This window comes from Pogona vitticeps, chromosome 4, assembly GCF_051106095.1.
Source record: "Pogona vitticeps strain Pit_001003342236 chromosome 4, PviZW2.1, whole genome shotgun sequence".
Lineage (NCBI taxonomy): Eukaryota > Metazoa > Chordata > Lepidosauria > Squamata > Agamidae > Pogona > Pogona vitticeps.
This window is the reverse complement of record NC_135786.1, coordinates 62,295,515-62,319,254: the sequence shown is the minus strand read 5'-3', so window position 1 is coordinate 62,319,254 and position 23,740 is coordinate 62,295,515. Positions and strand designations below refer to the sequence as shown.

General features: G+C 42.0%; 1 protein-coding gene across 1 annotated transcript; it reads right to left on the bottom strand.

Moving 5' to 3' along the window:
- Nucleotides 1-1,018: 1,018 nt before the first annotated feature.
- LOC110073758 (uncharacterized) lies at nucleotides 1,019-22,960 on the bottom strand. Its single transcript, XM_020783311.3, has 5 exons — nucleotides 22,638-22,960; nucleotides 7,544-7,936; nucleotides 5,232-5,540; nucleotides 4,485-4,651; nucleotides 1,019-3,816 (listed from the first exon to the last, which is right to left on the bottom strand). The coding sequence occupies exons 1-5, from the start codon at nucleotides 22,720-22,722 to the stop codon at nucleotides 3,772-3,774; spliced, it is 999 nt and encodes a 332-aa protein (XP_020638970.3). The 5' UTR covers nucleotides 22,723-22,960; the 3' UTR covers nucleotides 1,019-3,771.
- Nucleotides 22,961-23,740: the final 780 nt, after the last annotated feature.

Below are 23,740 nucleotides of genomic sequence, written 5' to 3'. Positions count from 1 at the left end.
ATACAAAACTAGTAGCCAGTACTAAATGTTCTAAGTGTCTCAACTCTGGAAGATCTTGTCAAAGAGAACCTAAAAAGCACATCTGAATGTAGCTTAACTGTGGTAGATAAAAAGATGTGAAAACTGATAAGATTTGCAGATGCAGCAGGGAGATTTCTCGTTTAAACCTCTAGTTACTGAGGCTGTACTTGAGAGGGGAAGCCAAGCTTTCAGTGTACCTAGTGTGACCTTTCAATCATTTATTTTTCAAAAAATACTTGGATTTTGAGGATGCATATGGTCTAGAAATAAAACCCTGTGGTTGCTTCTATTAAGTAATGTCATAATAATAGCTTTGCTCTTATATAACACCATGAGGTTAGCTGTCCTACATTCCAATCCTTTGGCTGCCTTTAATTTAAAAGTGAACGAGGAGAAACAGAACTTGGGCTTGAGATAGCAGAGTCTTCTAGCTTTATGTTTTAAGTTCTCTACTTGACTAATAAGGAAGAATATTCTTGTGCAGAACAGTATACCATCCTCTTTACTGTTAAGATTTCGTGATTAGTCTTAGTTTGGCCATCTCACCCATAGATATTTTTGTGATCTCATAATATACTTCTGGCTCCCAGGATCAATATTCCTTTTATTATGGCTGCTTGTTAATATGGCTAGCCTGATTATATAAGCAGGCCAAGTGGCAAACTGAAATTTTTTAGAGATGGTAAATAAGCAGTACATAAGCTGATGGGGTTAAACCAGCATCTCCTGGAAAATTATGGCAGACAGACAGGCATAAAACATGAGATTTTCCAGGATGGTCTTCTGTCTTGACAGAATGGCTTTGCCTCAAGCCTAAGAACCTCTAGCTCTTAAAATATTACTACACTACAATGCTAATATCCTTGACAGCCCTTATTTTTTACAGTACCACTGAGCTATTGCTACTTTACACATTATGCAGGTATCAACACTTGCCATGTATATGTACAATGAGGAATCACAACTGTTCCAAGCTCCCAGAAACCTTGTAGCTCTATAATGTATACAACACACAAATTTATTATACATTACATTTCTAGATGTTCATAGAAAAGATACAGAAAAAAAGGGACCTTTCAATGTGAATGTTTGACCAAAGCTTGGGAAAACCCGCAATCAGACGTGAGTCTTTTCATTAGATTTTCACAGTGCCCTTCAAGGTGCACATATTTTTTCCCTCAAGTCATCCTCTTTTCACAATGACTATTCAAGATGGGTTAATTTTGGCAAGAGTGAGACTGCACAAATACCACAGCGAGGTTTCATAACTGCATGGAAATCTGATGTCTCCCTGCTCCTCAGGCATTACAAGGGCAACCACTACAGCTTTGTGATTTTTAACTGATGAGGCCATTATATTGTCTGGATGTACCTGAAGTCCATTGCATTTGTACTGCTGTAGCCAGATCAGAATAATAATTATTAAAATAGGACTTTCTCCCCAGCCCAGTGTAGAATATTTTCCAACAAAAGGTCTCCAATGAACACAGAGGTCTAGACACTTCTTCTCCAAGGAACCAAGTTCTGGCACTGGCTGGCTATGTTCCCTTCCATCTTGCATTTATAAATCTTCCCGCAATTTTGTGGCCTTATCATAGACTCATGGAGCCACTGTCCCAGTGGGCAAGAGGCTTAGCCACAGTAGTACTGATTTTTTTTTTTTTGCTTGAATATACTCCACCCCTTTCTAGCTTCAAAGGTAACCACTCAGATTGATCTCTAGTCTCTTTTTATTGAATATAATGATGCCTGAGCCTGGAATTAATAATAATAAAACCAAGGCAGAGAAACCTTCAAAGGCTTCTGATATCTTCAAAGGGACATATAAGGAGTTGGCACTTTGCCCATTGTGATGCTGTCAAACAGACTGCTTGTTTTTGCAGTGAAACCTCAAACAGCCTTCTGGTCTCACTCCAGGAAAACAGCAGAATGACAATCCACTCAACTGCAAATGAGGCAAGAGCAGCTTTGCAGGAGTTCACTCACACGCAAATCTCCTTTTATACATTCTCCTCCAGTACATTTGAGGTTCTCCGTTCCCTTTAGTGAAGGTCAGGTGGGTGGGTCCATTAGAAGAGAGCCATCTGCAGTGTGACAGTCAGCGTGCAAAAAAGGAGGAAAAGCTCTCCTACCATCTTTTGAGTTTTGTTAGATAGCTGGATGCATCAGGTTATAACTGTAAACTCCTTTTCCCCCCTCAAACAGTTCTGCTGCAGACTGAGGGTAGCACAATACAAAGATTTAGATAGAGATCTCTTTAGACAGCAATGAAGACCCAGGAGAATAATTTGGCAAATCTGGAAGCGAATGAATCCAAATTAATTGTGTCTACATGTGCAATGATTTGGACTTCATTTTGCAATCAAGGTATGAAAGAACTTACTGTTTTTCATACATGAGAAAGAAGAAGTGGGGAAGGAGGGTTCTGTGTGAATAGAAGGTGTCTGCTAATAGTTAATACTAAGATTCTTCCCAAAAAACAGGGCCGAATAGCTAACTACCATAGCCAGTTGGCAAGCACATAGCAGGGACAGCTAGATATAATCTCCAGTGACATTACTAAGTACAGGTATCAGAGGACCATTGCTCATGGAGGGGATGCTAACAGTACTGGCTGATCTGAACTAGTAGACTGGACACAAAATAACTGATGGGCATCTTACATGCCATACCTTGTTGCTCAACACAGCAGCACAATTTGATGAGAATACTAGAATATGAGAGTTGGAGTGTGTAGTGGATCATGGTGCCATACTAGAGTTCACATCCTTACCCAGCCATAGAAACACATGGGAAGAGGGGGTGGTAGTGGTAAGCTGCCTCTTGAACATCTCACATGCCCTGAAAACCCTATTCGGGTTATTATAATTGGAAGTGATTTGATGGGTACATAACAAATACCTAGAATAAACTACTTTCTCAGACTAGCCCTACCCAAATTGCAGCTACCATTAGTTCTCCTTGAAGTTAATGTAACCATATTAAGGAGGAGATGGTTCAGCAGAATCAAGTTATGTCATATGCCTCAAAATACCATTGCCTAGAAAACAACAACAGTAGAGAACGTTTGCCTTCAAGTCCAGTTGGAATCATGTTACATCTGACTGGCAGCTGTGGTGAGCACATTACCAAGAATTAGCTGAGCTTTGGGGGTCTCGTAGCAAGGACAGGATCACTATTTTCCATTTTACTGCTCTATCCTTTGGAACATATTTAGATCCTATGGATAAAAATGTAAAGATAAAAGTGCAATTAAAACAAAATTTATATTCAAGAAGGAAGCCAACAACATCTCCAAGTCAGAATCTGCCTGCATGTCCATCCACAAGTAAAACACTCTATGGCTTGTGCTGAAAAGGCTTGTTTAATCTTCTTGCTATATAAGAGTCTGCAATGCACCTACTTTAATTCCAGGCAACGCCTCCATTGGCAATAAACCAGTGAATGCAGCCACTCAATGAAAGCCTAGGAAAAACTTCCCCGAACATAGAGCCTCCAAGCACAGAGTCCAAAGAAGAAGAAGTGGAGAAGTTCTTGGAGTCCATGAAGAAGTCTGGGCCAGGCTTCAATTTTCAAAAATAAGGGGGAGAACATGACTTTATGGAGTCACCTGACTCACAGCTTTCCAGTCATCTGCAGATCAGTACAACAGCTCCCAACTCTTACATAGGAGTCTCTTTCCAGGTCAGGATCCTTTGCAAGTTTTGTGCCTCCCTTGACTTACCAGCACCAAAAACGCTGTTTTGCAGTTTAGTAGCTATAGAGGGAAAGAGGTGTATCCTCCATCATATCATCCTGTGTACAAAAAAAAAAAAAAGAAAAAGAAAAAGAAAACACTCTGTTAATTCTGTGCAGAACTGAAAAAGCAGGAGTTGGAAAAGGAAATCAAGACAAGCGGTAAAACACATACATCCTAAGTATGATTGTAGAACCCACAGCCATCCCAAAGTAGTACCAAGTCAGTGCAATAGCAAAGAATTGCTGTTTCAGGAAGAGATGGACAGTTTCAAGTGAAGTATGTCAATTCTATTTTACGGTGCAGTGAAATGGGTAACTGCAACAGGTGAGATGCCCACACTTCCTAATCTGTGCAGTGTGAAGAAGTCCATAATGCGAGCTTCCAGCTTTTCTCTATGCAAACCGGCAGTTTCCAGTAATCAAACAGAAGTAATATGTCCCTTTGTCATGTATAATGAATGACTAGTATTCCATCTTCCACGCCTAGTCTCTCATGAATTATGCTTTCTCAGCTTAGTGACTGGTAGTAGAGAGTGTACCTCCTGCTCACATGCATATTTCTCATTATGACCTTTGAGCAGTATCTTTTAAACGACCACATCCTATCGTCCACAGCAAGGTTCCCAGGCCAGAGCTTACTTCAGGCAGGGAGAAGGGCTGGTGACAGCAACTTATAAAGACAGGGGTACAGGACAAATCAATGAGGTTTAGTTGTGGGTACTTACCATAGGCAAATCCTGTAGTCGCCGAAATTGTAGCCGACTGCTATGTTGACGGTACCTTAAGAAGCCCATAAGAGCCAGAATCCCTACCGTCACAGTGAAGATGAAGATGACAGCAATCACCAGGGGGTCCTCACCTACTGCACTGGCTTCTGACATGCTAGGCAGATCTGCACAGAGATGGTGAAACACAGTCTATGAATCAAGGCTGTAGAAGTATATTCAGTTACCCTACCATCTACTGTATGTAAAAGATCAACCTCCAGCACATAAAAGTTGCTCTGTCTCACTAAAAGAACAGTGGCCTTCCAATGTGGTTGGAGTGCAACTCATCACAGCCAGCAGTTGCTGGTGAGGAATAATGGGAGTTGTAGCCCAAAAACATCTGCAGAGGTACAGTTGCCTACTCTTCTTATATACTAAGTTACCAGCTCACTGGTCCAGCTAGTTCAGTGTTGACTATGTGGAGCAGTACTTGTTGCCCAGGCACAATTCTTTTCCAGTTTTTCTTGAAGACACCAAACACTGAACCATCTTTTTGATGAGATTATATGCTCTGCCATTGAGCCACAACCTCTCCAAAAGCTGCTCTGCCACAATAGGTTTATGTGTTTCTATGCAACACACACTTCCTCAGCATGATTCTATAACCTGTAGAACCCATAAACTGCATAACTCTTCATATTTAGTCTTCAGTCTACTCTTTTCTTCCTGTTCCCTGGAGTAGGCTAAGAGTATTTAAGTGAGTACCTTCATTATCATCTCCCACATCAGCTACAGATGACTTTTGTACATGGTTAACTGGCTGCTCTGTTTCCACTGGTGTGACTCTGTGAGCTGTGAGTGTGTTGGAGACAAACCCAGGTGTTAATGTGACAGTGCTGGATGCATTCAACACAAGTACTTCTCCACTAGTGGCATCTGGAGCTGATGTAGAAACTGTTACATTCTCCTCTGTGATAGCTCCATGGTCTGTCACTGGTATGCTTTCTGGTCTCTTTTCTGTGGGCTCCAGGGTGCTGAATGTGGACGACTGTGATTGAGGAACAATTGTTGATCCTGCAGAGATATAGCCAAAAGTGATTCAAGAGTAATAAAGCCTAGTCCACCCTGACTAGTTTGTCTTTTACTGTTTCGGCAGTACCCACATGGGTACAATAGGTTCTACAAGGGACAGCAATACTAAACACTTGCAAACCTTGACCTAGAGCACCAGGGGATGCTTATCTGCCATTATATGGATTACGATGTCTAATATTTTGGACAGTTGTACATACATGCAGCAGCATGCATGTTCTGCTGGAACAGAGCTCTGGATAATTTATTCCAATCATGGAATCTAAGCTTTCTCATATCTAGAGAGTGGGAATACAGGGAATAAAAATTTAGATATCTGCGGTGAGCCTTGCCTCCCCGTCACCCTGGAAGGGATTCATTTAAATCTTTGGGACCAACTCCTTAGTTCTAAGAGGATTTTAATCAAACCAGGGCTCAGAGATCAGCTCTTATGTTATCTTGTGACTCAAAAGTGAGACATGCAGGGGCAGGTTATCCCTTTATGGGCCAAACAGGTTTACATGCACTTTTGTGGTGTGCATAGTTGTACAGTCTTGGACACTAGAGCATCAGTAATCAATGGGCTGCCTAGACATATCAGCGAGATGAGTGTCATCAAGATCAATGTCTACATCAATATGGACTTTATGTCATTAATCTGACACATCAGGCATAGCCTTTTTCCCTCCAGAAAGACCAATGAATTCTTTCTCAGAGAGACCTTCCTGAAATGAATAGGACTGGCAAAAATGGCCAGATCTAACAGTTTTGTGCCTTTGGACAGTTCGGTTCACAGTATATAAGATTTGCTACTGAGTGTGAGCAACTATGCAGCAGAGTTTACTGCAATATTCTTATCCTTTGATGCTAGCAGGTGAACATGACTTCTAGCCTTCCCATTTTTCCTGAGTTTCGAGAGTACAGTAGTTCTTAGGCAAGAGTGCAGATGTCTCTTACCTTCTCAAACACAGTTATAAAAGAGGAACACCCTAATCTTCCTGTTTTTCATTCAGGAGTCTTTGCTACGGATTTAGTCTCGCATCAAATTTCTACTTGCCCCCTGTGTTTATAGGAAAGAGCTTTACTTTTTACACTGAAGTGAGTTTCAGTATCTGTTAAACCCCACAAGAATTCTCGGAAAAAAGTTCAACAGCCATTCCTACTAAAATAGCAAGGAATTACATACAGCAGTCACTATGAAAAAATGTCCTTTCTGCTTGCCAAAGACTCAGCCACATACATAATAAATATCCTCAGTTCCAAACATAATTCAATGAAGCAGGCAAAGGCAGTCTTTTCCTCTGAGTAGGCACAGTATCAAAAGTAGGACAATTTTATTTCTCTCTCTCTCTTTTTTAAAGTAAACTGTATCTATTTCATGCCTCTCAATTTTCTTTATTCTAGTCAGTTATGATTTAAGCATCACAAAATATTATCCTTTCCCTAAAATGGAAATATCAGTTGAGAAAAATAACCTTGCAATAGTTCCTCTGCTTGTTACTAGAGATGGGGGTTTTCATAGTCGTATACGAATATCCCTACACTGGTGGAAATAACGAGGGTCCGCTCCCAGGGATTCCGCAGAGCCTTCCTATCATGCGCCATTGTCCGCAATCAATTACCCACTCCTGGCAGGAGGCGGGACGCCAAGCCTCTCTGCTAGGTCAGAGAGTGGCTAATCCATTGCAGAAAATAGCACAATAGGAAGGCTCTGCGGAGCCAGCAGTAGTGGTGAAATCGTGAGTGGACAGTCCAACCCCATGGGGCTGGACCCTCGTTAGTTTCACCTGTGCGTATACAAATACCCTCATCTCTACTTGTTACTGAAGATGGTACATGTTCAACTGCAAACCCATTAAAATTAAGCTCACATGTGAGACTGAATAAAAATGCAACATTAAATCCAAAGGCGCTTTTCAGGTGTTTCACAAAAGGCAGCTTGTTGTGGAAATTCTCTCCCTGTTGCTTAAAGAGTCAATTATGGTTTGAGGACTACTCAGTCTTACCTTGTGCCTCTGACTGTGAGGTCTCTGTAGCTGTGAAGTTAGTGCTTGAACTAACCATGGAGGTGGTATTGATGGGGTTTGCATCATCCAGGCTATTGTGGGTACCTTCCACTTGGTTTGCAGTTGGGGTAGGAAGAATGTCAATGCTACCGTTGACGACACTGGTTGTATTCTGAGGTCTTACAGTAGTTGAAGAACCAACTGTGGTAGGAGCTAGAGGTTCAGGTAGGTTTGAGTTACTGGCATTTGATGTCAATGTGATGTTGCCATCCACGGTGGTGGTGGCTGCAACAGGGGTAGTTGTCCAGGAGCTAAAATTTCCAGCCTCACCATGGGAAGGCAAAAAGTGTGACACAGTGCTGGATGGAGCTGATGACAAATTCTGTCCATTTCCTAATGCAAAGGGGAAAACACAGAGAGTACAGCTGAAATCACTGGCATCAACTGTAACACATGCCCTTGCCTAGAAAGTCAGCTGCTTCCAGCAAGGGGAAATAAAAGCAATAGAGAAGGAACACAGCCCACAGGACAGATCAATCATGAAAAGTAGGGCAGAGGAGTAACTCTTCTCAGTTTCCATTTCTAATCATAGTATAGCCATCATGTTCTCTGCAAAACTGAAATAATTTATTCCAAACCTCGGTACTCATACATGCATCTCCTGCTTTGAAAACCCAAGCATTATTAGGATGTCGTTCTCCAGTAAAAGGGATCATGGTATGTGTGACTGCTGACAGTCATTGCTGGGCACCAAGGAGACTCTGGTACACTTACCAAGCTGTAGATTTGGTGGAGCTCAGACTGTAACATTTTCTGAGCAGCTTTCTTTGTTCTTGCCAAATATAAAATAAAGGGGTCAAAAAGTGTAATTACACAAATACAATCTATGGTTTGATTTCAAAATAATTTATAAGAGCCCTGAGATGGGATGTAGGTATTTTCATGATCTCTCAAAGCTTTATTCATGATGATAAACTTGTGTCTTAAGAGAGGGAATCATGTGTATTGATAACAAATTACCCGTCTGAGCACCGACGCTTATGCAGCCAAACAGCAGAAGGAAACCAAGATCCACAGATGCGCAAAAAATGTTTTGAGTAGAGGCTGCAAAACCAAAAACAGGCCAATGAGGATCTGGTATGCCCAGTGGTACAAAGAACTGACTGTCTGTTGTGAAGGGGTGCAAGGTTTAATAACCTGAAAGAAGGCATAGCTATTGGCTGCCACTGTGAAAAAGAACATTCCAGGCTGCACCATTTTAAAATATAATATACTGTACATACATACATTTTGTAGCAGGTCACCCTTTCATGTTAGAAAAATTCCGAGGGTCGCAACTGGAACCACACGGGACAATAAAATAATCTCAGTAAACAGGTACTCCTTTCAAGTAACAAAACAAAAAAATAAAAAAACCACTACAAAGCGCTTGTTTATATCTATACACACAGGAGGCTATGTTACGAATCAGAGATAAGAGAGGCAACTGCTGGTAAGATATTTGTGAAGAAGGGACACGAGGTTGTTCAGCACTTGCCTAGCCATGATGGTGACAGGCTCAGAATTTCTTTATCTGTAACAGCACAACTATTGAGGGTGCAGCAAAATGAGGAAAGACAATAGCAAACAAGATGACAGGGGAGAGCTGAACATGTGCAATGCTGGCAGGAAACAGTCATCCACTAGTTTGTACCTTATCATGGTACACTGTACCCACAGTTCTAGCACCCATTTGATTGCCAAAGGGTGAACACAAGATGTTTGTTTCATAAAACTGTGTCTCTGTTCATGCTGACATTGAGCCTCAGCATAGTAGAGGCCGGCCCTTGTTAATACAACAGCGCAACTAAAAAAGTTCCCTTAGTGATGTAAGAATTTTCCGATCTCTTTTACAGTGCTTAAAATCCAAAAATATCCAGCAGCAACAAAAGAAGGTATCAACATGAAAAAGGAAGAAGCCACAGAAAATCAGCTCATACAGTTCCTCAGTTCCATCCATTGCAACAAACCACACAATTACAGTCTCCCAATAAACTTTTTACTTGCTATATTTCAATGTTCAGTCTCTGCTGATGCAGCCATTCATAGCAAACCTGCAATTATTCTTGTACTGCAGAAGGAAAACACATGAGCCTAGCTAAATTGGCCTCCTCCTCCAGACACAACAACACACATACACTTGGGACAAGGAATAATGGAAAGCTCAAGCCATTAACTCCTTATGCCAAAAACTGTTTCTCTCCATATGGAATGTGAGAATGCTTTGATTCCAAGATGGCGCCCAAGGTTGTTTACTTAATTCAAATGTTTAGGTGTATTCACTTCAAACATAACAGCACTGGACTATGACTAGTTCAAGAGAAGAGAGGATAGTCTCTGAACATTCTGAAATAAAGTCTGTTTGTCTGCTTGGGCAAAGAAGCAACTAGGATCCACTCTCATTTGATGTCCTGAAAATCTTGTCAGGGGCTTGACTGATTGTTGTCTTTGGCCAGTTTCCATGGTGTTCCTTCTAAAAGGCAACTAGGCCCCATGAATCTGTTTCCTTTCTAGCACACAGCCAGACACCTGCAATGTTTAATTTTAACTACCCTCCAGTGAACTATAGATGTTTCAGTATTTCTGGAGTTCTAAGATTAGTGATTTTTTCCTTGATTTGTTATTTTTCTTTTAATTCTTCTTCTGCTGTATTGTATGTGGACTTACATAACAGTCTTATTGTCATCATTGGTCAGAATAGATATATATAGTAAATAAAGCAACTGAGGGCAAAACAAATCCCATCCATTTACTATTTGGTAATCCTAGATGCATCAGCTTTGGCTCACCCAGAAAATCACACTGGATTAGAGCAAGAGAGGCATGGAGCTTTTAAGTATATGGCAGTTTGCTCATTTTCAATTTGCAAGATGCACCTAATCTAGATGTATGCAGGATTTTAATGACAGTTATCTCTGGGCAAACCACCAGAACACATTTCCCCTTATGATGGCAAAAGCTTGCACAAAACATCTTATCAGCATTTAGTAGGGATGACGGGGTGCTAGATTGTTGATGATAGGAATTAGCAAGAGCAACAAAAATCGTTTAGCTGACTACAACTCCCAACATCCTCCAATTGCTATAGTAAGTGTGGGTTGGAGGATTCTGGGAGTTGTCATGCAAAAAAGGAATACTGTATATCCAATCTCTAAGTAAGATACAGGCCCCTATATGTTCTGAAACATGCATTCTAGCCACTGCGTCACAGTACAAATCATATGATCTGGTCTAACACACATATTGCCCCAACATGGATATCCTTTCTTTTTAAGCACTAAAAATGGTTTGACTAGTGAGGTATGCATTCTGCACCTTAGATAAGTCCATATCTCTGTTCACGGAACTCAATTCTTTTTTTCAGTTGTCTCCTGCAACTAAACACAGCATACAATCCGTTTCTGGGCACAATTCAAAGTGTTGGTTCTAACCAATAAAGCCCAAGACAACTTGGGTCCAAGCTATCTCAAGAACTGCCTCTCCCATTATGAACCTACCCAGATGTTAACATAATGAGAAGTATTTCTCTCAGACCCACCACCTTCACAGGTGTGTTTGGTGGGGACACAGAAGAGGGCCTTCTCTGTAGCTGCTCCCAGACTCTGGAATTCGCTCCCACAGTAGGCCAGACTGGCCCCATCTTTGCTCTCCTTCCATAAGCTGGTGAATACTTTTCTCTTCAGGCAAGCTTTGCTTCAGTGACAGGCTGTCTTAATTGAGTTTTAAAATGGACAGTTGCGCCTTTCTGCTGTCAATATGTTTTTTGGTTTTGTTTTTTATTTACCATTTCTTAGAATAGTATATGTTTGATCCTTTTTAGTATTTGTATACTTACCATTTTTAGCTTCAAGTATTGTCTTTTAATGATGCAAACTACCTTATGTCCTTTTAAGGAAAAGGCAGGAAAAATATTTTAAATAAATACATAAAATAAATACTTGTTTTCACTCAGTAACATCATATTCTTTGGGAGGAGTTGATTATAGACATAAACATTTTTGTCAGAATAAAGGAAGCAAAATTTAGCAACAAACACTCTTTTTTTTCCAGAACATGGAGAGTTTTAGACCAAACATTTTAGAGCTCTTAATTGGAGGGTTTCTTTGTAGCTTGCAAGATGGTGAGATTTTCTGTAGCCATCTGCATAGCTGAGCCTTTATTGCCTGACCAGAAGAGTTTGGTCATCTTGAGTTTTAAAACTGGGACTCTGCCAGCTCATGCAATTTGTAGCAGACTCTGGGGAAAGGCCATCTCATCCTGCCAACTGTAACTAATAATTATGAGCTAAATTAACTCTTCAGCAGTAGTAATAAAAATCTTGTACAAGAATTGTTCCTTGGAGAGACCACAGACAATAAGTCAGTTTCATGCTATATCCATATTCACACCCATATGTTTCAGGTTCCAGCAACCTGGGTGCTGATAAGTATTGAGCCTTTCTCAGAAAAAAATGAGCTAGGAAGCTATAAATTGCAGGGTGTTATTGACCAATTTGTCTGTATTCAATGGTGCAAAAATCAGCTATCTAGGATTTTAACTTATCTTTCATGTTCAGGTCCAAAGTGAACAGGGCAGCACCTCCAGAAAAGTTCAATGTGGAAGAGCATATGACCATAAACAAGTTCCTGTTTCTCCAAGGGAAAAGTGCAAAGCAGATCCACGATGAAATGTCACAAACTATGGGTGACAGTGGCCCTTCATATGGAACAGTTAAATGTTGTTTTGTCAATTTTTTTTAAAAAAAGTTTTAACTGGCCATTTCAGTGTTGAAAGTGAGAGACCCAGTGGAAGGCCTGTTTCTGTCTCTCTGCATGCAAATGTGAAAGCCATCCATGACATGATCATGGAGGACCGCCAAATATCAGCCAAGAGTATTGCTATATCTGGGAATATCACGAGAGAGAGAGTTGGTGCCATTATCCACACTATTCTACATATTCCCTTATTATCTGTTCCCCAAACTAAAAAAACACCTAAAGAGACAATGATTTGGGAGTGTCCTGGAGGCATCTAATGCTGCAAAGGAGTGGTTACACCAGCAGTCAGAAGAATTTCATTTACAGGGGCATAAGAAGCTGCAGGACAGATGTCACAAGTACTGTACATTGACTTCCTGGGGGAATATGTAGAATAGTGTGGCAGTTACAGCTTCCTAGCTCAATTTTTTCTGGGAAAGGCTCAATACTTACCAGCACCCTCTCATATTTATTATCTGAGAGTTAGAGGATGTATGAATGCCACTGCATATGGACTGGCTAAGGGTGCCACTAAACTTTATAAGGACATGAGGCTGCCAGTGAAAACAGTAAAGCCATGTTAAATCACCCTTGTAACTTCTAATATTTAACTCCAAATCATTTTAAAATAAATGCAAACTAAACACCACAAAGAATTAAAAACCAAGACATGGCATTTAGTGATTAGGCAATGCCCAAAGAAACATACTGTATTTTTCGCTCCATAAGACGCACCTCTCCATAAGACACACCAAATTTTTAGGAGAAGAAAACAGGAAAAAAATAATCTGTTTTCTTCTCCTAAAAATTGGTGAGCCTTATGGAGAGGTCCATCTTATGGAACACACCCTAGGACCCTTTGGAGGCTCACCCTGCCCCCCCCGGAGGCCAGAGGGGGTGAAATTGCCACCTTCTGGGACTCTTCTGAAGCTTCCCAAGCCTCAAGAGTCCCAGAAGGTGGCAATTTTGCCCCCTCTGGCCTCCCGGGGGGGCAGGGTGAGTCTCTAAAGGGTCCTGGAACACACCCTAGGACCTTTAGAGACTCACCCTGCCACCCGGGGGTCAGAGGGGGCAAAATCGCCACCTTCTGGGACTCTTTTGAGGCTTGAGAAGCTTCAGAAGAGTCCCAGAAGGTGGCGATTTTGTCCCCTCTGACACCCAGGGGGCAAGGTGAGTCTCTAAAGGGTCCTGAAACACCTCCTATCTCATGCAACACCATGGCTGCTGCTTTCCACATTAGTTCAAGTACTAAACCAAGAGTTGCTCCACATGAAGTGTGCTGTCCAAACACAAGGCTTACTGATGCATAAATCATTATGGCCAAGCTACCTAAATCTAGGAACAGAGGAGCTAACTCATGCACCAAAGCTGGCAACACTTCCTCCTTGCCACAGAGACTACATTTAAAATATTTATATTTTAAATTGCATGATACCCGGCATTGTTTTTCCCAAAATTCACAAAGTAGCTTTCAAAATGACTGCAATATCTGTACCTTGTGCCACAAATTTCCCCAACCCAGCTACAGTCATATCATGCGGTTCAAGTCAAAGAAATGCAGGTTGCAACAATATCAGGATTTGAAATATGTTGAACTGGATAATACAGTATAGGAAGATATATGGTGATTTGATACAGAGGTACCATTTTAGCGGCAAGTCCTGTGTTTCTTGTAATGTTCCATTCACCCTTAATTCTAGAATCTGGCATCACTACAGGGTGTGCAATTATTCCTAAGAAATAAGCACAAAATTTTCTCTTCTACAGATCTGAGCAAACAGAAAGTTAAAAAGAGAGATAAAGAACCCAAATACACACTTTCTACCCAAGCCTCTTGCATTATACCATGGTATTGTTTTGAAGCCTGGATACTCTGGTCCACAGGCTGAGTTCTGAAGAACAAGACAACCTGTGCTTTTGAAACCTAACTTTTCTTCTTCACTGGAAATCTCAGTTTTTAAAAATTCAGTATCTACTGAGACTCTCCCATCCTTCCACTACCCCCAGCTTACTAGCTATTGCTCCTGACATGCAAGAGCTGGAGGCTACAGCAAGATAGAAGATAACTGCAGAAAGAAAGAAAAATCATGCAAACAAGCAAAACAGGCATGTTTTGCCCAGAGTGTTTCCATAATAACTGAGAACCAAGCTTAGACTGATCAGCAACGTGAATGTGGGCACTGGTCATTTCAGAAATCATATGCTCTGGAGGGTAATCTCTGTTCCCATTGCTGCTGGCTAGGGGCCAGAAAGCCCGTTTCACCTCCAACAGTAGAGACCAGATGGGAAGCCTCAATGTGGAACATTTGGTATGAACTTGGGATGAACTCTGCTCTAGCTATCTTCCCGGCATGCCAGCAGCTTGGGATCTTTTCATGGTCACAGAGTCCCACCTAAAGGAACAGTGTTTGAGTTCCTTGTCTTCAAAGATGTGACAACAGGATTCCCAACCTCTTTCCCTTTTTGCACCCTGCAAGACCTGCACTCCACACTTGAACACTTCCAAAGTATTCTAAAAGGCCAGCAGCAGCAGCAGCAGCAGCAGCAAGAGAGTGGACAGGTTGTAGATGAAATCTTAATGTTTAATAAAAGGACAGCTTCTTTCCATCAAATGCGCAGGTATACCTTTATTGTGTATAATTTATTCTGCATGGCATAGAGAGGGGAAAGGAGCTTACAAAGCAGTTATCTGAAATGAGGTTATATAGGTTAATAAAATGCCATGGTTTACCGCCATGTGAATGAGTCACTGCAAGCACATATTCTCCTTCCCTTCTCTTTCACAAAGTACAAACTTTCGCTTCTGATTTAAAACAAGCCACAGTTCTCTGTTTGGATGTAACAGAAAGCTGTGGTTTGTTTAGATTCAGAAGCTGAAGCTTGTTATTTCCTTACAGGTGCAGAAGAAGAGAGAATAGCAGGGATAGATAAATCCACAGATCACTGCAACCTACACATGTAATAGGAAACCATGCTTTCCTGTTGTGTCTGAACCGGGCCTAGGAGAAGCACTTCAAGACATAGACCTAGCTTCATAGCAAGCATGATGATAGCTCTGAAGATGTTCTTCCTATTTGCAGCCTGCTGGATCATCATAGGAAAGTGCCCCATTCTGAAATTCTGTACAAACATGATCTTTCCTTCTAGAACACAGCCATGTAAGAGCAAGCTGCATGGCAAAGACCATCATTCAAAGACTTCTGGCTACTAAGAAACTGCAGGTAATTCTTTTCTCTTCCCTTTATACACAGCATTTGCTACTTAACAGACTGCAGATTAGACATAAGTGATAAATACATGTTCCCTAAATGGGCCCCAGAAGAGATCTTTAAGAAATTGAACCTAAAATGAGGGTTGCAACGTTAAATCAATCAGTCGAACTGATTAAATGATAGAAGACCTGTAAACAGATTCTGAAATGGCCCTGATTAAATACGTACGTGTCATCGCAGATACTTATTTGGCTGCTTATTTTTTTATAAGACAACTTATCATCTTTATGACTTCAGTAAAGTTTGACAAGGGCTTCTTGTCTCACTGCTTTGTCTTTTAATCAATAATTAATTGTATCATATTGGCTATTTAAACAGCCTCTGTGTGTGTGCGTAGGTAGGTAGTGTATGTTCGTGTGAGTGCAATAACAAGGTCCAAATACTACTTGATTTTTTTTTCTATGTAAGAATCATTGAACACCAAAGTTTTGTATGCAACAACTTTGAGAGGGAGGGGACTGGTTTCTCGCCAAGCTGTTTCAGACCCATGAATACTCTCATTCATCCCAGTACATGTATTTACATCAAAGTTCGGAGTGCATGGATCCAGCTCATTTATTCCAATCATGGAATAGGATGCCTAAAGTCTGAGAATAAATATGCAGCTTGGATGCAAAATATTGAACTCCCACAAACAGCAACCAAGAATTTGAAGCAGCCATTTGAAATTTGTATAAAGAAAATGAACAACTTCATTCCCTTCATCTCCCTCAGCAGTTCACCTGTTTATTTCTTTAATGCAGACAAAAATTAAGCAAAGCTAGTTCTTTAGCCAGCAGAAGGAAGGTGATGAAATTTGGCTGTAAGGAAGCTGTTTCTATGTTGTTGATCTGAATGTCAATGTACCTTACCAGTAGCCAGATTATAAATTTTGAAGAGCAGGTACCCATAATTGCACTCCCCAACCCCATGCCCCCAAGGACAGTTAAAACAAACCAGCAAGCAGCAACTATGTTGATCAATATTACCAAACCAAAACACACACATATTTTATTACTAGGGACATCAATTCATTGATTATGATTTTTAATTCTTAAGTATCCTGGAAGACAAGCTTATAAATGAAATAAAACCTAATTATCCATAAGTCAAAACAGTTAAATAATTCTGGGACCTTTGTACCAAAATCACTGCCACGAAATATGAAAGAACATTTACCCAAAAAGCAGATTCAAGAAAACAGTCTCATTTGGGTTCCAAAGTATTTGGGACCTAGAGAGAGATAGCTACAGTAACACTACTTTCTCGCACCAGAGGCTTCGGATATGACATACTGTATATTCTTCACATTCCCTTGGTCTTCTGCTCTCTGAGTGAAGTTTCCACACAGAATGAAGTTCTGTTCACAAGAGAAAGTAGTCAGTAAGCCTGTTTGTTTGGAGTCTGTGCTCTGCACAAGACTTCTTGTAATGAACGGCCCCATTTAAGTTTCAAAGCTGGTAAGACGGCGTAAGGTTATGGGGGTGAGGGATACACATCAGTCACATCAACTCTACATGGCACACTGCTTCCAGTGTATATGCAACCTCAGGGCAATAGAACAAGGCTTGGACTTTTGACAATCTAAGCCTTATGCACCTCTGCAGATCAGGGCTACGTGTATGTATGGAAGTCAAGCAAACATCTACTACCGCTCCCCCAGACACAGCCAGAGGCATTAGGGAGGGAAAACCAAGCCAAAAATACTCTTGAGACCCACTGAAAGAAGTACATTTCTAGAGACAGCTGGAAAAGAGCAATGCTGAATTTACTGAAGTATTTACCTAGTTAATCAGGACTGAGCTGGCAGATAGTCTGAGCAGTACCCTAATGGCAGCTTTACTCAAGGTCTCTGGAGCTGGATTTAGAAGCAGTTTAGATAGGTGAAATTTTTTTTCAAAGAAATCACTTGGACTGATACCCATATTATTCTCAGTCATAACATGGGAGCTCATCTGGACCATCTCTTGCATTCTCTCCAAGACAACATGTCTTCATAAAGGCAGATTACAGGCTCAAAAAAATTTATAGACCACAAATCTCTTACCTATTTTCCTGTGCAAAATTAGCATAACCAGAAAACTTGCGACAAATGATCTGATGACTATCTATATTCCTGTCAAATGAAATATGGTCAGCAAACTTTGTAGAAGTTTGGCAGGCAGCAGGGATAGGAGAGGAGGCTTGCTCATATCAAACTTACAGACAAACACAAATGGTTCCTATTACTTTTGGCCTTAAGTCTATATTAGTTAACTGTGGCACATACAGTCCAAAAGGATAAAAAATTGCCAAGTATCTTCTGACTTGTTGTGTGCCATCAAGTCAGAACAGACTTATAATGGTCCTAATAGGACTTTCAAGTACGTGAAATACTTAAGGAATAGCCTTTCCATTTCCACACCTGCAGTGAGTTTTCATGGTTGAGTGGGGATTCAGACCCAGGCTTCCTGAGTCCTAGGTCCTCACTCATATCTGCTATACCACACTGAGTATCCATCTTCTAACTTACACGCTCTAAAATACTTTCCAGTAAATTACTCTCATCTATTTTGGTGCTCTACGTGCTATTTAAAGATCTTGCAAAACCACTGAACCACACCTTCATTTTGCAAGAGCATAACCTTTATTAGAGGGACGTGGTGGCGCTGCGGGCTAAACCGCAGAAGCCTGTGCTGCAGGGTCAGAAGACCAAGCAGTCGTAAGATCGAATCCACGCGACGGAGTGAGCTCCCGTCGCTTGTCCCAGCTCCCGCCAACCTAGCGGTTCGAAAGCATGCAAATGCAAGTAGATAAATAGGTACCACCTCGATGGGAAGGTAACAGCGTTCCGTGTCTCAGTCGCACTGGCCATGTGACCGTGGAAGATTGTCTTCGGACAAAACGCTGGCTCTATGGCTTGGAAACGGGGATGAGCACTGCCCCCTAGAGTCGAACACGACTGGACAAAAATTGTCAAGGGGAACCTTTACCTTTACCTATAACCGTTATTATTAAGTGTTTCTAATTTTAATGTTACTAAAATAATGCTATTAAGCGTGATTTCTGAATCCCATGAATATTAGCATAAATACATATGTCTTTGTTGATACATCTGGATCTCCGGCAATGGGTGACATGACGGAAAGTCAAATCTTCACCTACCCAAATGGGGTGAGTGGGCCACGTTAGATTGAAAGCAAATTCTTAAATATGTGTGTAACTATACTGACCCACTTTGCAGAAGTGATGTAAGGACTAGCTGAAATTATTAATGTGACATGCTTCAAACACATTAAATTGTTATATTAATGATCTACCACCTGATGGATTTGCCACAAATGCCTCCACTACCTAGTTTTCTATAGCATTAGAAAGCCTCTGTTTTCGTTCCAAGTTATAAAGGCAATGGTTCTCTTCTAGTCTAAAAATGAAAGTGTCATTTACCTAGAAATGTAAGTAAATGCTATATTTGAACTTTCAAAGGTATGATAAGTTTAAAACAGAAAAAGGGTGAACCACAGCTAACCAGTTGGAATTTAAGTTAGAACTAGCAATAACAATAATCATGTGCTGTCAAGTCAGTTTTGAGTTATGGTGACCCTTTTCAGGATTTTCTACTCGTAAGTATAAAGCACTCAAGTGGTTTACCATTCCTTTCTTCTAGGGGCATCCTGGGACTGTGCAGTTTGCCCATGGCCACACAGGCTGGCTTTTCTTGGATACACAGTGGGGAATTGAACTCCCAGCCTCTGGTCCCACTGAGCTATCCAACCAGCTAAATTAGGATGAAAGGTAAAAAGGTAAAGGTTCCACTTGACAATTTTTGTCCAGTTGTGTTTGACTCTAGGGGGTGGTGCTCATCCCCGTTTCCAAGCCATAGAGCCAGCATTTATCCAAAGACAATCTTCCGTGGTCACATGGTCAGTGCGACTTAGACACGGAACGCTGTTACCTTCCCACCAAGGTGGTCCCTATTCATCTACTCGCATTTATTTGCTTTCGAACCGCTAGGTTGGCAGCAGCTGGGACAAAGTGATGGGAGCTCACTCCGTTGCATGGATTCGATCTTACGACTGCTGGTCTTCTGATCCTGCAGCACAGGATTCTGCGGTTTAGCCTGCAGCACCACCATGTCCCTAAATTAGGATTACAGCCCTTTAAACACAACAGCCACAATTCAGAGAACTCATAACTGTACAGGAGAGACCATGGAGATTTCTACTTGACAATTTGGGGAGAACCTCCCTGTATTTGATTCTTTTAGCCCTTTCCCAAACTGAGGAATACTCCTGAGAAAACCCACAATCCAAGAATGTTCAGTTACACTGGAATTATAAGCATACTGATTAAAAGATGAATCCCACAGAATTCAGCGGGACTTCCTTTTTGATGAAAGTATTTATTACTACAGCCTGACACTGTGCTCCTATTATTTGTCAACAAGCCCCACTGAGCACCATAGAACTTCTGTGTGGACATGTACTGGGTTAGTAGCCAAGTTTTACATGTTTAGACCACAAGTCCTTCCAAAACAACTGAATTTGGCAAAGTAGCCGAGAAAGACATAAAATCATTTTTAAACCAGCATGTAATTTTAAAAAATATTTATGCCAAACATGTCCAGCTACGAAAAATACAACCAGTTTTCCAGTGGAGTTTTTAACCTATATTTTTGAATAATTCAACCAATATTTCATCTTACCTCAACAGCAGGTGTTCTGGTTATTGAACCCTCTCCTCCCATTACAGAGGGGAAGGAAAACAACAGATAATGTATTGTGCTATAGAACATTTAATACAGCAAAGATACTCCACTACATACAGTATATACATAATCAGAACTAATTTGTTATATTCCTGAAACAGCCCTCCACAACAACCAGTGGTTTCTAATGTATATGATTACAATGACTAAAAGAAATCTGTGAACAAGATTTCCAGTTTATGAAAGCTTAACAGATGAAACTTATAAATCTTGGAGGTTTATTGTTTGTTATCCAGTTCTGATACTGAAAATTTAACCGACAGTTTTTTTCTGTTTACAAACTTATATGTGTACCTTGAGTCTATGAAAGTCACACAGAGGTAATTTTCTTTGGGATCAGAAAAATAATGGATTTTAAAAAATAAATACTAAATTAAATATTTGACATGCATGGATTGCACTGTTAATGAATTCCCTGCATCCCTAGTATCAGACTGTAAGTTGGTTTATGAAAGAAATTTTGCAGCAAAACAATCTAGGTTGTTTTCACCTTAAGGTAGAAAGTTACCTTTAATATTATCATTTGACAATGTATGTTTAATAATATTATAAAACACCAAGCTCACAGCATCCCAAAACAAAACAAAAATCACAGAGGATTGGTTCATTGTTCCATAAACAAATTTCAACCTGGGTCTCCCACAATAGCATGTTTCAGGCTTGTAAGATCTACTTAGTTTTTAACTAGAAGCCCAAGGTTATCAAAACAGTGTCTGGGATTAAAAACTCAGACACTTGTGGCATAGCTCTGAGAATGCTTATCTGGAAGCAGGTTTCCAGTAGGCAAGTCTCAGGAATAAAGAACAAGGGAGAACTAATAGTACTTCAAGAATTGGTTTCCCCCAGAACTTAGTTTCATCAGCTTTATTCACTTACTTATTTACTGGACTTGGCCAGTCCAGGTGGGTTGCTATTATTAAACAAGCAGAATTAGAAATCCTTGTATATTTACCACAAATCACCAAGAGACTCCTCTGTAAATATCAATCTACCTGTTCTGCCCACCCTGCAGTATAAAGCATGCCAGCTACTAAGTGGGTGCAAAGCAGGAAGAGCACAGAAACTCCTCCTCATATATTCTGCACTGACACTGAAATTCCTCATCTCTTCACCATCAAAGCTGAGCCAAAAGGGGGAAAGGGCTAGTCAACTGATTAGGCGTGTTAAGGGACAAAAATGTTCAAATCCCTTCACCCACCTATGCTGCTTTGAAATTGACTTTCGAGTTACGTATATGCGTATATGTGAACGGACAGGCCCAGATTATTTCTAACTATCAGATCTACCACAGGCATGTCTAGTCTGAGCCTGACTCCAGGGATGAAACCTTAGAGGACCGTCTCTTCGCTCCAGGTGTTATTCTCTCTCTCTCTCTCTCCACATACAGAAACAAGAGGCATAATCCCCGCCCCAGCTGTTCAGACGTCACAGCCTAAGGACTGGTCCCAACGCACGGGGGGGGGAAGGAGACTCTGACTCTTACCAGAGGACCGGGGTGGAGGTGAGGGCTGAAAAGAAGAGGCGAGGGTGGGAAAGGACCCCTGCTAGCTTCCACGACACGCTGGGGCCGGAGTCGGAGCAGCCGGCGAGCAAGATCTATCCCCGCAAGCCTCCTTCATTTGTGCCTGGTCTCACTCACTCACTCACACACGAACACACACAAACACACACACTGTTTCGAAAGTTAAGTCAGCAGCACTCAAAACGACGAAGCAACGCTCGTAGGAACAAAAGGCAAACACGTCTCTCAGACACAGGCTGAGCATTCCCAAGTTCAAGATCGGAGGACGAGGCAACAGCCACAAACAAGAGGCTGCGAAGTCCAGTGGCTGAGCCCCGGGGTTCCTCCGCCGCCGCCGCCGCCCCAAGTGGATGACCCTCGGACCCAGCTCTCGTGCCAAAAGTTTCTCGTCCCCTCTCCAAAGAGCACCCTTGCGCCCTACGGGCTCACTAACACCGCTTCCTTCACCCATCCGCGTCTCTACGTCCAAGTTGGAAGCTAGAGACGGCCCGGCCCTCAGAAAGAAAGTAGCAGGCAGGAAAGCGGGAGCCGAGACCTTGGGGGCGCCAGCACACGCCAACCGGGCTAGGAGGGCAAACCCGCCAGGAAGGCCCGAGCGGTTAGGGAGCCGGGGGCAGCTCGGCTCGGGGCTGAGAAGATCGGCAACGCTCCCCTTTTCAGGCTTCCCGGGGTCCCCCAGCGTGCCCTCCCTGGAGCGATTCTGGATTTCCCCCCCTCCCGAGGTTTGGGATGCCGGCGATCTCCCCCCTCCATGCCCCCTCTCATCCTGTAGGGATGGGGGCGAGGACGCAACGCTTACCTGGTGGCGGCAGAAAGGTGCCAACGAAGAGGCAGACGGCGGCGGCGGCGGCGAGACTGTCTAGCGAGAGACGTGTTCCCGCCATGCTGGGCTGGGTCCCAGTTAGTTGGCGAACGGGTGGGAGCAAGAACGCCCAAAAAAAAAAAAAAAAAAAGGGAGCCACACGCCGGCGCCGCCAGCAGCAGCAGCAGCTTCTGCAAAAGTCTGGAAACACACCGAGTGAGTCACTGCCACGTGGTTCATTCACAAAACACACAGGCGAGACTAGTCGGAGCGTGCGGTCTCCCCTTCTATCCCGCCCCGACTCCCACCAGCCCGCCGGGCTCGGCCCCCCCCCCCCGACTTGCTCCCCCGCCCACTCCGAGGGCGCGCGCGTCCCCCCCCCCCCGGCAATAACTCGCTCCGTCCCACCCGGTTCAGCTAAAACCCCTCATCTTCTCCCCCTGCTATTGGTCAGAGTTAGTTCGATTAGATAAACTCTCCGGTGATTGGCTGCTTTTTGTTTCTTGCCCGGCCAAATATATATATATATATCGGTATCTTTTTCTTCCTGCAGGGTAATAAACATCCCTCATCTTCCTCACAGCCTTGGTTGGTACTCGAGAGCCAGACTGGGCCGCCTCGCTCCAGGGAGTGGGGCAAAGGCAAGATCCTGTTCTGTGGCGAGTATGAATGTGATCAAGAGCGCGTGTTCAGTCAAGTGGGTCAGGGTTTAGTTCTGTACCTTCGCAATTCGGTTAGTAGTGGTTGGTCAACAACATTTGAACCTCCGCTGTTAAATGTTAATGAACATGTCACACAACAGGAACTGTTTAAGAGAAAACTCACTTTCTCTGACCCGAGAAGGCACGAGAGAGTGACATCCGTTAACTCTGTAAGCACCTTACTTAAATATATATGTAAGTGTGTGTATGTATTTTATTTATTTATTTTATATATATATTTATTAAGTGCATATTACATATATTACACACACAAACACTTTCTCCACAAAAGGGCCCAAGGTGGCTTACATCATTAAAACATTTAAAAGCTAAAACAGTAAGTATAGAAATATTTAAAAAGAACTACAAAAATATTAAAAGGGACATGGTGGCACTGCG